This window comes from Gossypium raimondii, chromosome 13, assembly GCF_025698545.1.
Source record: "Gossypium raimondii isolate GPD5lz chromosome 13, ASM2569854v1, whole genome shotgun sequence".
NCBI lineage: Eukaryota > Viridiplantae > Streptophyta > Magnoliopsida > Malvales > Malvaceae > Gossypium > Gossypium raimondii.
The window spans coordinates 1707501-1720490 of NC_068577.1; the positions used below are offsets into that span (position 1 = coordinate 1707501).

Consider the following 12990-nt stretch of genomic DNA (forward strand, 5'->3'; position numbering starts at 1 on the left):
TGATCTTTTTGTGCCGTTATATTTTTTGCCCCGTCCTCTAGAGTCTAGACTATCAAATTGCATCTATCAATTTTGAATATTGGTGGATTATGTGATGAGATGAATTGGAGTGAGGATATGAAATGATGACTACAACTTTTATATGATTTTACTTGTGACATTTTTAAAATTTTAATACATAATTATATATTATTAATACATTTAATAAAACTCTTGATCGAGAATTGGGTATCATCTCGATTAAGAAATTACAGAAATGTCCTTAACTGAGACTTAGCTCATTTATTATATTACCAAACTGCCCTTATTTTTATCAAAGCAATAATTGTTAGTTAGCATTTTTATCTTTTTATATAAAATCTAGAAAAAAAATTTCATGCTTATAACGGGATTTAAACCAAAACGCCAAATATACACTCTCCCAACTTTACCATTTCAACTAAAGTAACATTGAGTACATATTCCATATGTGCTATTATTATTATTATTAGTTTCAAATCTTACATTTTATTATTTATTTTATGTTACTTATAAACCCGCCTATGCGCTCTAAATACGTGGTTTCCACACGCATACGCGTGTGATTCTATTATTGTAAATATTAATTAATATATAATTATATAAATTTATCATTAAATGAATAAAAATTTGGAAACTTTTAAATCAAAATAATAATAAATTCATTAAAATAATTACCAAAAACTAGAATAAACAATGTATTATTTATAAAAGTGAGTATTTGGTACACGGACGGTTGTGTTTTATTATTATTTTACAAGTAGGTTTAAAAATTGACACGTGTTTCTCTTTTTAAATATCTCTTAAAATATTTTACTAAACTTTTATAAGACATTTATCAATATTTTAACTCTACTTATAAAATCTAAAAATTTACCGACCGTGCATCAAATATTTTTCTATTACTTTAAAAAATTGGAGGAAAGACAAAGGTATAAAGGCAAAAGAAGTTGAAATTGGCAACCCCCTTGCCTCTCAAAGGTACTGCCTTTACCAATGGCTACAAATTGAAAACAAGCAATTTTTTTTCCTTCTCCTTTTCTTCTTTATAAAAATCAAACAATTAATTTTGCAAAATAAATATAGTATAAATTTTATGATTATCTAATGATAAACATAAATTATATGTTTTATATAATGTTATAGTAAATATATATTTATTATCATAAATATATTTTTAATTATTATTTAATATATATTATAAACTAAATATATAAAAAATATATAATTTTTGAGTTATATAATATGTTGGGGATGGACCCCTATAAGCAACAAATAAGAACGAATAGAGAAAAACTGGACATAAATATTTACGTAGAAAAACTCTTCCGATGAAGAAGGTAAACAACCACGGAAAAAAAGAACTTTACTAAATAAGCAATTTATCTAAAAAAGCACAAGATGGAGATAATAAAAAAACAAACTCTAAACTCCGAAAACAAAGTTCACTGGCTTAATTTTATAATGAAATAATGTTAAGTTTGATTTTATAATGTTTAGATAGAAATCTGATAAGACATTTTAAGAAAATATTTTCAAGTCAAATCAATTTTAAAGTTTGAAAATTGTTTTAAGAAAATTTTCTGAATGTTTTTACCCCAGATGCGATACCCAGGTCAAGGAGTGCACTCCCCGCCTTAGTAGTAAACAAAGTGACACAGAGGAACCGAACCTGTTTGACAAAGAGTGCGGTACCCAGCTTGGCAGTAAGCCATTTAGCAAAGGGGTACGAGCCCCATCTGAGTTGGTACCGCACCCCAAGCCACAATTTTGATTCCTCAAAACCCGCGGTACCAACCCCCACCTGATGAGGTACAACACCTCTCCCACCTTTGGTCCAATACTCGCACAAACTTTAAAAGAAAGAAAGAACCAAACCCCAAAACCTAGGGTACCAATACTTATTCATGTACAACTGCTTTTAATGCTCGAATTAATGTCTCTAACAACTTAATTTTGTCTCTAATCATTTCAAATTAAATCAATGAAATAGTATAAATAGAGCTGAAGAAGACAAGAAGCAAGCTTACAATGTTTATTATGCATAATTCCAATATTTTTCATTATATTTCTCATATTTCTTCATACACATACTTCGGGTAGTTATTTCTTTCGATCTTTTAAGTGAGCTTAATTATTGTAATATCAACCTTTGAGAGGTATTTTTTGTTTGTCAAATGTATTTCTTAAATTTGTGAGGCCTTCCTAGAAGTTTTGGATAGAAAACCTTAACAAAAGTGGACCTTAAATTAAGAAAATTAAGAAAATTTTTAGTTATGGCAAGATAAGATAGTAGAGGTAAACAATTACGACCTGTTGTTTTTTATTACCATTTTCTTCCAAATTTTGAAACACCAAATTACCTCCACTACGTATATATTAAGCTTAACAAATAATTTACTACAATTCGTTGTTAATATTATGATATATGAAATATAAATTTTAAATATTTTTAAGTAATTAATATAAAATCTTCATAAAATTCAATTTGAATATATTAATTATATTTACAATTTATAGTAAATATAAATAAAATGCAAGCTAATAATTTTAACACACTTTTGAAAAACCAAAAGTTAAATCTTTCAGCTTTTTAAGTCAATGCTAAGCACACCTATAGTTGGCTAAGCCCAATTTAACTCAAAACATGAACTCAAAATTTACCTAAAGCTCGCCTATATCACTTCTTTTATTATTTAAAAAATATCATAAAATATAGAAAATAACATTAAAAACGAGACCTTCTAACTTGATAACCAAATCTTTGAACAAGTCTACTCAAGGCCATAAATAAATTGCAATTGTTCAAATGCAAGTAATATGGAAGTTTCATGCACCGGTAACACATAATTTCAGCTATGTTTATATAATTCAACATAAAAGGAAAGGCATTACCCCATAAGAATCCACAGATATAACCCAATATCAAAGCAAGTTCCAAGATCCAAAGTTGATATAGACATTACATTTATGTGAACCACATAGTATAAAGTTCCATTTCAAAGTCGAAATGGTACATACATTTCAATTGGCACGGCTCTTTATGACATCGAGATCCATCTCGGAAGGATCGGTAGCTTGCAACTCTACCTGGATACCGTCCAATTCCCTTTTGAACCTGTCCTTTGAGCTCGCATAGATCATCTTGCTTCTTACTTTTGATGTATCAGGAGACCTTCAAGTACATAATGTTAACATATCAGTGCAGCAATTCAGGAGAGGTCACAAATATTACAAATGCATAATCACTTGTTGTTACCAGGCAATGAAAAAAATTCTGCTCTTCTGGCAGTTCTCATCGGTCACAAAATCAAAGTCATACACAGCATATCGACACTCATCGGCTGGAAGGCTAGCAGTGAAAGCCTCATAACTATCAGTAGGTTCACCAACCTTTTCCACAACAACTTGCTTTTGTTTTTCTTCGATCTTGAAAACTATGAAGCGGTAAGTCCTTTTAGCCTTCAGTTCTAAAAACTTCAGCTTGCAATCATCATGCACAGCCATTCCTGAAGCTGCGTTTGCCTGTGAACCATGAACAACCTCAGCCAGTATCATGTATCAACCAAGACAAACAGAAATCCATATTGCTAGATAACAACTGAATAGTCAAACATTATAATAAGAGCTCCCAAATTACTAAGAATCTAGTCCATAATCAAGTGTTATAAATAAATCCTTCTTCATTTAAGAGAGCAAATCACATTGTTAGGAGGGGGTTTCAGAAAATTTAGTTTCACATTAGTTAAACAAACTGGTTGCGTCACTCTCCAAACCGTTCCATTACTGGCCGATATGTACCGTTCCACTTTTAAACTAATAACAAGTAGTGTAAGTTCCATTCTAATCTAAATTTCGGACACACTTCTATAACTCGAAGGACCTATTACTCATATTTATCCTATTTAATCAAATGGTTTTACAAACCGATGAATGACAACAATAGCCAGAAAACTAAAAAGATTTTTTTTGAAACAAGAACAAAAAGGCCAATTCCCACCAAACATAAAATCCATTAAAATTGCCAAGTTAAATAATTTATTCCTTTCACTATAAATTGCTTAGCGAAAACATTGTAAATTATTCCATCCTATTTTCTCAAGCACACCATTTACATTTTTATATATTCCTAAATTCCCAAATCCTAACTGTAATAATCAAGAAATTCAAATAGGCAAATTCTTTTGCGAAATTGTTCCAACTCAATCAACAGCCAAAAAACTTTCATTTGTAAAACAAAAAGAAAAAACTAAAATTAGAAATCATAATATATTCTAAAATCTAAATAAGTAAATAAAAAATGCAAAATGAAGCAAACCGGATGAGAGAAAAAATAATCGAACAAGAAAATCAACTCTTGAAAATCAAACACGTAACCGCAATAGGTCAAACGGTCAAACATGAAAATCGAATCGAACATTGAAACCAGATCGGTGGAACTAAAAGACAGCCTAAACAAACCCTAAATTGAAGAAACATTACTCCTAATTTTATGAAAACTAAACCTAATTCAACAAATCAAAAAAAAATTAATGCCTCAAATAAAAATGAAAAATAAATTGAAAAAAATGTGAGAACTGAATATAATTCAGAGGTTAGGAAACAAGGAATAGTGAAGTAGAAAAATAGTTGATGAGAAGAGTCTTTTACCATTTTTTTTCCCGAGAAAGCGAGGGAAATAGCAAGAAAGGCCGAGAAAATCTAGGGCTTCTTTGGAAGAGAATATAAGGGGAAAGAGATTGTAGTGATAATTGATGGACTTAGAGTTTTCTTCTTTTTTTTTCTTTTTTTCTTTTTTGGGGTTGGCGATAGCCGATAACTGCTTGAAAAAACCAAGGCTTTTCCATTTTTATATTTTTATTTTATTTTATCAGGTAAACTATCAAAATAGTCACTTTTATTTTCCTCAGTTTACATTTTAGTCATTTATATTTGAAATGTTACGTTTTAGTCACTTATGTTATTGTGTTGTAACATTTTAGTCATTGAGCCATTAATTGCGGTTAAGGGTGTAATGAGAAGCTGATGTGGCACATTAAATCATCATTTTAGACAAATTTAAGGTTAAATCATACAATTGGTTATCATATTTTTTCGTTTTGAGCAATTTTTTATTTTATGTTCTTAGAAATTTCCTTTTTTCTTTAATTTTTATTCTCTTATGTTTTTCTCTATTTTCTTCTCTTCTCCATCTCTTTAACTTAAAAGAAAAAATTGCTCAAAACAAAAAAAAATATAGGGACCAATTGTATAATTTAACCTAAAATTTTTGTTTGAAATGATGATTTAACGTATCATGTCAGCCTACCTTTACACCGTTAACATCAATTAATGCTCAGTGACTAAAACGTAACATTTCAAACATAAGTGATTAAAATGTAACCTTAGAGAAACAAAAGTGACTATTTTAACAGTTTACCCTTTTATTTTATTTCAATTTGGTACTTTCCTTTTTCTCTTTTTTTTCCTTATTCTTTTTCTTGCTTTCACGTTTTTTCTTTTTGGTGCGTGTCGCCGCGTGTGGTTTCATTGCTAAAGTTACAATGACTGTCATAAATTTGGTAAGATTTCCCAACTATAAGACGACACGTGTTTTTATGTAGAAAACGTGCCACGTTGTGGAACGGTGACAGTGGCACTTTTTTGAGATAAGGAGGAAAGTGAGCGGAAAATTCCCGTCGAGAAAAAGGGTCGATGGTGAAATACGGTGCCGTTTGATGAACTTTGAAATTTAATACACAGCCCATTTTTATTAAAAATATTTTTTATATCTATTTTATGACTCATATTTGGTAAATTATTTATTATTTATTTTAGGTAAATTATACTAATAGTCATCTAATAATTAGTTTTTTGGCTATTTATCTATGAAAAGTTACAAAATAATTACTAAACTATTTAATTTTATCGTTTTTGGTCACCAACTAACTAACCGTGGCGACTTTTAAATAGCATAATAACAATTTTAACCTCAACGTTTATACATTGTGTCAATTTACTTTTGATTCTAAAATTAAACCCTCAACATTTACACGTTATGTAATTTTGAGTTTTTTTCAATTTTATTTTTCTTTGTGACTCTTTCACCTAAAAACTAAAAATCAAATTAATCACTAAATTTGATTGAAAATATACAAAATAGAAACCCAAAATTCAAGATAATAATTTTAATATTTTTCTTATTTTTAAAAAAATTAATCCTCAATGTCATAAAAAACAAAACTGCAAGAAAAAAAGACTAAATTACACAACGTATAAATATTGAGAGTTAAAATTGTTATTATGTCAATTTTAAAAGCTACAACTGTTACCCGGCTAGTGACAGAAAAGGAAATTTTTTAACAACCGAGTGACCATTTTATAACCTTTTATAGTTGAGTGATCCAAAAAATTTATTAATAATTAAGTGGCTGCTAGTATAATTTACCCTTTATTTTATTTTGTCGAAAGACTTGTTTTTTTCCAAATATAATGCAGTCACAAAAAAAATACTAATAATTGGATTACATGTGTACATATACGAGTGTGAAAATGGCATATATTAAATAAAGTCACGTATGCTTTGAAACTAATGACAACATAATATGTATAATATGCACAAAATTAAATAAAACATATAGTAGTTCATATTTTTTATTAAATGTCAAAATTTTACAATGTATGAAAGCTTTAAAGATCTACTAAAAGTTCTATATCACATGCGTATACGTGTGAAAATTATATATTTAAAATACGTAGTGTGTTTAAAAATAACATACAATAAATAATGAAGCATATGTTATGAAACTAATTAATAATTACATTATCACTATATACAACTGATTGAGGTAATAAAAATGTAAATATTATATTAAAATAAAATTTTGATTTAGCGGTAAAGTTAACATTTTATAATTATAAATGGTATGCATTCAAATCCGATCTGAAAAAATATTTTCATAATTTCACTAACCAAGCTGGTGCTGGGTACACGTGACATCAGCTCAGTCAAGAGTTTAAAATAATAGTTTAGTATATATTAAAATAATTTTGAATATGTTGAATAATAAAGAGAGATGTTTTGTATCTCATAATAAACATCGATAATAGTAATACCTTCGGCCATTGATCCTTCTATTTTATCTTTTTAACAAGTGGGTTGCACCTCGAACTTTTCAGACTGAGATTCGGGTCACACAACTCTACTACCATTACTAAGAAAAGCCAAATGTATACATTATTTCCCAATAAATTTCAACTACTAAAATTGGAAATATGGTAAATATATGTAATGGGATGAAACTATGACAATGCTTTTGCATTACATATTATTTAAATTTTCCAAGGATGATTGTTCTTCTTTTGTCACTCTTTGGGTAAATGAAATGGGAACCAAGCAAAGTCCTCTACTTTTTAGATCTTCTTGCTTCTTTCCAATCTCCTATTCAAACAAAATGCAAATTTATAAAACAAGAATTTAATAAAAATTTTAAAAAATTCAAATTTTGATACGTTAATTGTCGAGTCGAGTTTAAACCGTTAAAAGAAATTAAAACCCAAATTTATACACTCAATTGAGCTTGACTCGATTAGAACAATATTTTATACTAGATTATATCATAATTTACCTGTGGATGAATAGCTCTAAGACTCTTATATGAGCTGCTCAGCATCTGAATTTGTTCTTGGAGAAGTTTGATATAAAGAGAAGCCTCTTGAAGGACTGAAGCAGTATCAGTCTGCAATGAATTCCCATCAACCCATACCAACTTTTAAGAACCAAATAATTTTACATTATTTATGTAATTTGGAAGTAATTAAAATTAAAACTTACCTTTCCATAGGGGGATACCAACTTTTGAAGAGCTGTGATTTTGTCACTTAGCTTTTGGCTTCTCCTCACTGGCATATTCAACTAGAATGAAAAGTTATAAAACGATTGTTTTAGCTTCCTTTTTTACGTTAGTCAGCTATCGACTAAAAAAGATAAAATTTTCATAATTAGGTGACAAAGAAAACCCCAGAATCTCTATCGTAGTTTATGGCATTAGAAGCTGGAAAAATCCCATACCCTGAAATCCTTGATTTCTGTCCTTTCTTGACTGCTTCTATGAGATTGCTCAAAGGAGGTTAATAATTTCTTCCTCTTGTTCTTGTTCCTCTCATCCAATGCTGTATTTGGGTCATTATTAAACCCAATCTCACGTTTCCTTCCATTTTGAATGCTTTCCTAAGAAAAACCAAATCAATACTTGTGATTCACATATATTCCGAGAATATAATCTTCTAAATATATTAAAAACGAGAAAAAAAATATTCATATCTAATACTCATATTAAAATTCGAGCAACATATTTAAAGGTGTTTATGAGCTGTACGGAACAAAGCTTATATATGGTATCAGGATCCGCAGATTGTAACGGTGCACCCTAAAATTTGAGAAATTTTCATTTCTCTTAAATTTTAAAAAAATAATAATTAGGCCCTCATAATTTTTGGAAATTTTTTGAACTTTTAATTATTTTTTTTTTGAAATTTCTCATTAATCTCACAAAAAATTTATAAATTTTAATCAAACCCTTAATTTTTTTAAAACAAATTCTCATTAAACTCTTAAAAGTTTTGAAAATTTTACCAGCCACCCAAAACTTAGTCCCAACTCCCAAGACCTACCATTGTGTTATACTTGCACAAGTCCGACCAACTTGAAATATATACTTAAATTATGCACAATCTAAATTAACTTAAATTCATCCATCTTATTTTTTCCTCTAATTGCCTATTGTAAATATGTATTATTTTATTTAATATTATTTATTTTATCTAGCATCTCCATTTTAACGTCACCTAAATTTTGATCTTGGAAATACAATGTGCCTTATCAATACAGATTATTCAACTTTTAAACATAAACAACTTAATTTCTAAATATTTACAACATTCCCATTTTATTTTTCAAATAATATAATTTATATAAATTGAAAAACGGGCTGAATTGAACTAAACTCGAATTTTATACGGTAGAACTCAAACCCAACCCAATTTTTAAATGAAATTAATTTCTATACACATTTCTAATATTAATAACTTGACATAGAAGTGCCTACTAAAAGGAATCAAAGAGCTTACTTACCGATTCAAGATATGGAATTGCTAGCTTGCTGCTAAGTGACATAGATTGCTGAAAATTGTTGTCAAAATTGGAGCTACCATACTCGTAATCTAACATCACACAAAAGGGCATTTATTTATTTTACTTGCAATATTGCATGCATAAAACTATAAAAAAGAAGAAAAGAAAAGACTGGATGAAACATGAATGCTATCCCTTTTCAATAATCTAATACTGTTATTTCTGAAAAAGGGGATGTTAGGCTGAGATTCACACACACAGAAAAGGGTTAAAAACTTTCTAAAAATAGTAAAAGGTGTGATAGAGATAGATAAGAAGCAAACCTTGTAAGAAATTAGAGTTAAAATGGGATTGGTAAGGAATAGCAAAGGCCCCATCTCTTATTTGGTTGTCATTGTAGAATATTTTGGGTTCCATAGAAAAGGCATCTCCATTCACATTTCTGCTAAGAGTTCAAAAGCAACCACTAATTAAATTTGGGTTTTCTTTCAATATTTGTAAGTTCTTGACTTGCAAGAATTTTAATTCTTTTTGGCTTTTGTTTGTATGATTGTATCTATCACCTTTTTATATTCCTTTTTTTGCAATTAAAGTAAAGCCATTCATGAAATCATCATTGAAGTACTCTTTGTTAATGGTTAATTGAATTTTGAGCTAAATTCCAGACATGCGAACACCATATATATATATATATATATAAGGGTAAATATACATTTTGGTACTTGAACTTAATTTTAAGGTTCAGATTGGTACTCAAGGTTTTTTTTTGTCCAATTAGATAAATGAACTTAGTTTTTTGGTTCAAATTGGTACATGAACTTCTTTCATAGTTCGGGTTCAAATAGGTAAATACTAAATTTGAACCAAAAACCCAAGTCTAGGTACCAATTTGAATTAAGAAAGTTCAGGTGTCAAATTAATTAAACCTTAAAGCAAAGTTGAAGTACGTAATTGGACAAAAAAACATAGGTATTTAAGGTTTATATATATAAACTTGGCCTCAAGCCTTTTTTGTTCAATTAGATATCTGAACTTGGTTTTTTTTTTTTGTTCAAATTGGTTCAAATAAGTAAGTACTAATTTGGACAAAAAAAACCAAGTTCAGATACCGATTTGAATTATGAAACTAAGTTCAAGTATCCAATTGGAAAAAAAAAATCATAGTTACCAATTTCAACCCTGAAACCAAATTCAGGTTCGGTAACTCTGAAACCAAGTTCAAGTACCAAAGTATGTATTAACCCTATATATAAGAAGGAAAAAAATTATTTAATACTACTCATAGTCTTAATTAATGCATAAAATAGCTTATACCCTTTGCTTTCCATCTGCATAAGGACATCCAAGTAAGGCATTTGAGCTTCACTGTTTCCTAAAACCAAGAAAAAGAAAACCCAGAAAAGTTAGCAATGGTGTACGTGTATATATATATAGGGTTTAGCTTATAAAATGATGATTATCGTACCAATGTTGTAGAACTGTGATGACAATGGTGAAAGATGAGCTGCTTTCCTCATCTTCAATCAGATTCTTTCACTGCTAAAAGATCAGAAGCTGGAAACTCAAAAGCCTTTGAGTTCAAAGCCTATTTAAAACTCAGTGAGTCCACTTTCATTAGGAAATGAAGAACAAGAACCATATATATGATGAAAAAGATATATATCATAAAAAATATTGATAAAATTAAACACACCTCTGATCTTCGCCGGCCGGCGGCGACTGAACAAATGAAGAGCTTTTGGGTTGGGGTTGTAGCAAAATATGAAGAGGCGATTTAAATCCGGCTATATAGAAAGATTTCTCTTCAAGGGTTTTTCTTTTGAGTGTAGGAAACTGTTCATTTCCTTTCTTAGAGACAAGTGAGGTTTACAGCTTATTTATTGCATGAACATAAGATGGAACATCTAAGGTGACTCCTCAAAACCCATTTATTTATATACAAACATATAATATATTATATTATATGGTTAAACTACTTGGGCAGTCCTTATAATATAGATTTAATAGCAAATTTGTCATTCTACTATTTTTATTTGTACATAAATTACATCAATAGTGTTTGAACCTTGGTCGTGTAGGTGTCAACAAGGGGTTTTAACCATTACTCCTTCTACTCGTTCTACCATAATAGTGAGCAATTCTATCCAAAAATATTTAATTTTTGAGGTAAAAGTATCATGAGGCCTCTGTATTAAGAGTCAAATTGTATTTTACCCATTCTACTAAAGAAATAGATAAATTAATCTCAGTATGTTAGATCAAAGAGCAAATAGATTGTTTCTGTTAAAATTTTCATCCATTTGTACTATTAAAGACTACCGTGGCTAATGAAATAATCAAATAGTGACACGTGACATGCTGCGTGTACCTCATGCTGACATGTAAGGCCCTTTTTTAAACAGTACAAATGGATGAAATGTTTAACAGAAGGGCTGGTTTGCTTTTTAATCTAACGTATAAAGATTAATTTGCCTATTTTTTGAATAGAAGGGAAAAATGCAAACCGACTCCTAGCATAGGGGTCTCTATGATACTTTTACCAATTTTTGAAGCAAATAGATCAAATTGTAAACGATGTTAAAAATATGTTGGCTGATTAATAAATGTTGGGCACAACGGTAGAACACATTGCACTGACAGAAAGATAACTTTGGTTCTAACCTTGGAGGCGACATTGTTGAAATTGACCACCACGAACCTAGAAAAAATTAGTCTTCATAGACTGTAAACTAACTTATCTTATTTTAAACTCACTTGAAAAAAAGTGTGCAGTTTATTTCTCATCAAAAAAAATTCTTTTCAAGTCACTTTAAAACACATCAAGTCGTCGGTATATTTACGGTAGAAGGACTAATTTGCTTTTTAACTTATATTATAGGAACCCATTGAATAATTCAACCTTATATGAATGTGTGGAAGCAAAAACCATAAATGTGTTTATGTACTTATGTACATGTATTATGTGTGAGAGGTTTAATTTGCTGGCATCTTATGATCGGTTTGATTTCGCTTTCACATAAAATATTGACTTAATTTGATTAATGAAAATTGAAGTGATTAATTATTATAATCAGGATTTAATAATTGAAAAAATTGTTAAGTCAAAACTTAAACTTTATTGCATCAACTTAGACTCAGCTTTTGGCATGGATTGCTTTTAACTTATTTTATTATTTCTTATATTTCCCTCGATTGAGTCTTAGTTCGATTGGTATGGGCATTATTACCAATACAGGAGGACGTGGATTCGAGTACGCTGAAACGCATTATCCTCCTATTTACACCCCAGAAGAAAATACTTGCAACATAATGCCGTAATAATTAATATGATATTGAAAATATGTATAAATTTGTATAAGGTTGTAGTTAATAATGCCAGACAAAAGTAGGTTTAAAATGGGTATTAAAACCCATTAAGAAAACTGGTTTAACTTAGTTTCCCATCTTTATCATTTGCTTAAAATAGAGGAATAATATATTTTGGCCATCTTAATTAATATCATAGTTTCTTTTGCCTTAATTGGTAACATATTGATTAATATTGAATATCATGCTTTAGCTAGCTGGCTGTATATAAAAAAAAATGACTGCATTCATATTCATTATTCTGACTTTTATTTCAAAACCCCCTAATTTGGCAAAGGGTATTTTTAATTTTTGGGTAATCAAATTGTTGTGAAAAGGTGGAGGACTATAATGTGGTAGTGATGCAAATCCATACAAAATCATTTAGACATGCATTTAAAAATAAAAGGTAATTGTTGAGTGAGTTTTAGCGGGGATTCGGATGGGTGGTGGTGATAAGAATAGATATTGTAGTGATACTGTAGCGTGAGACAGAAAATAAGCTAAATGCATCG

At 29.3% G+C, this 12990-nt stretch overlaps 2 protein-coding genes across 2 annotated transcripts; both read right to left on the minus strand.

The window, feature by feature from the left end:
• Window positions 1-2858: 2858 nt before the first annotated feature.
• Window positions 2859-4841, minus strand: LOC128036065 (actin-depolymerizing factor 4). The gene is made up of 3 exons (XM_052626828.1): window positions 4669-4841; window positions 3278-3543; window positions 2859-3193 (listed from the first exon to the last, which is right to left on the minus strand). Exons 1-3 carry the CDS (start codon window positions 4669-4671, stop codon window positions 3043-3045), a joined length of 420 nt encoding a protein of 139 aa, XP_052482788.1. The 5' UTR covers window positions 4672-4841; the 3' UTR covers window positions 2859-3042.
• A 2235-nt stretch (window positions 4842-7076) lies between these two features.
• LOC105781290 (transcription factor bHLH114) lies at window positions 7077-11019 on the minus strand. Its single transcript, XM_012605825.2, has 9 exons — window positions 10824-11019; window positions 10596-10715; window positions 10445-10502; window positions 9454-9572; window positions 9131-9219; window positions 8069-8227; window positions 7832-7912; window positions 7626-7736; window positions 7077-7438 (listed from the first exon to the last, which is right to left on the minus strand). Exons 2-9 carry the CDS (start codon window positions 10645-10647, stop codon window positions 7319-7321), a joined length of 789 nt encoding a protein of 262 aa, XP_012461279.2. The 5' UTR covers window positions 10648-10715; window positions 10824-11019; the 3' UTR covers window positions 7077-7318.
• Window positions 11020-12990: the final 1971 nt, after the last annotated feature.

Bases quoted from the DNA above. Each gene is read 5' to 3' on its own strand.
- LOC128036065 (XM_052626828.1), bottom strand. The intron at 3,194-3,277 runs GTAACAACAAGT...ATGTACTTGAAG, and splicing joins AGAATTTTTTTCATTGCCTG to GTCTCCTGATACATCAAAAG.
- LOC105781290 (XM_012605825.2), bottom strand. From the start codon at position 10,647: ATGAGGAAAGCAGCTCATCTTTCACCATTGTCATCACAGTTCTACAAC. The intron at 8,228-9,130 runs GTAAGTAAGCTC...GGTTTTTCTTAG, and splicing joins CAATTCCATATCTTGAATCG to GAAAGCATTCAAAATGGAAG. The intron at 7,737-7,831 runs GTAAGTTTTAAT...AATTCATTGCAG, and splicing joins TGGTATCCCCCTATGGAAAG to ACTGATACTGCTTCAGTCCT.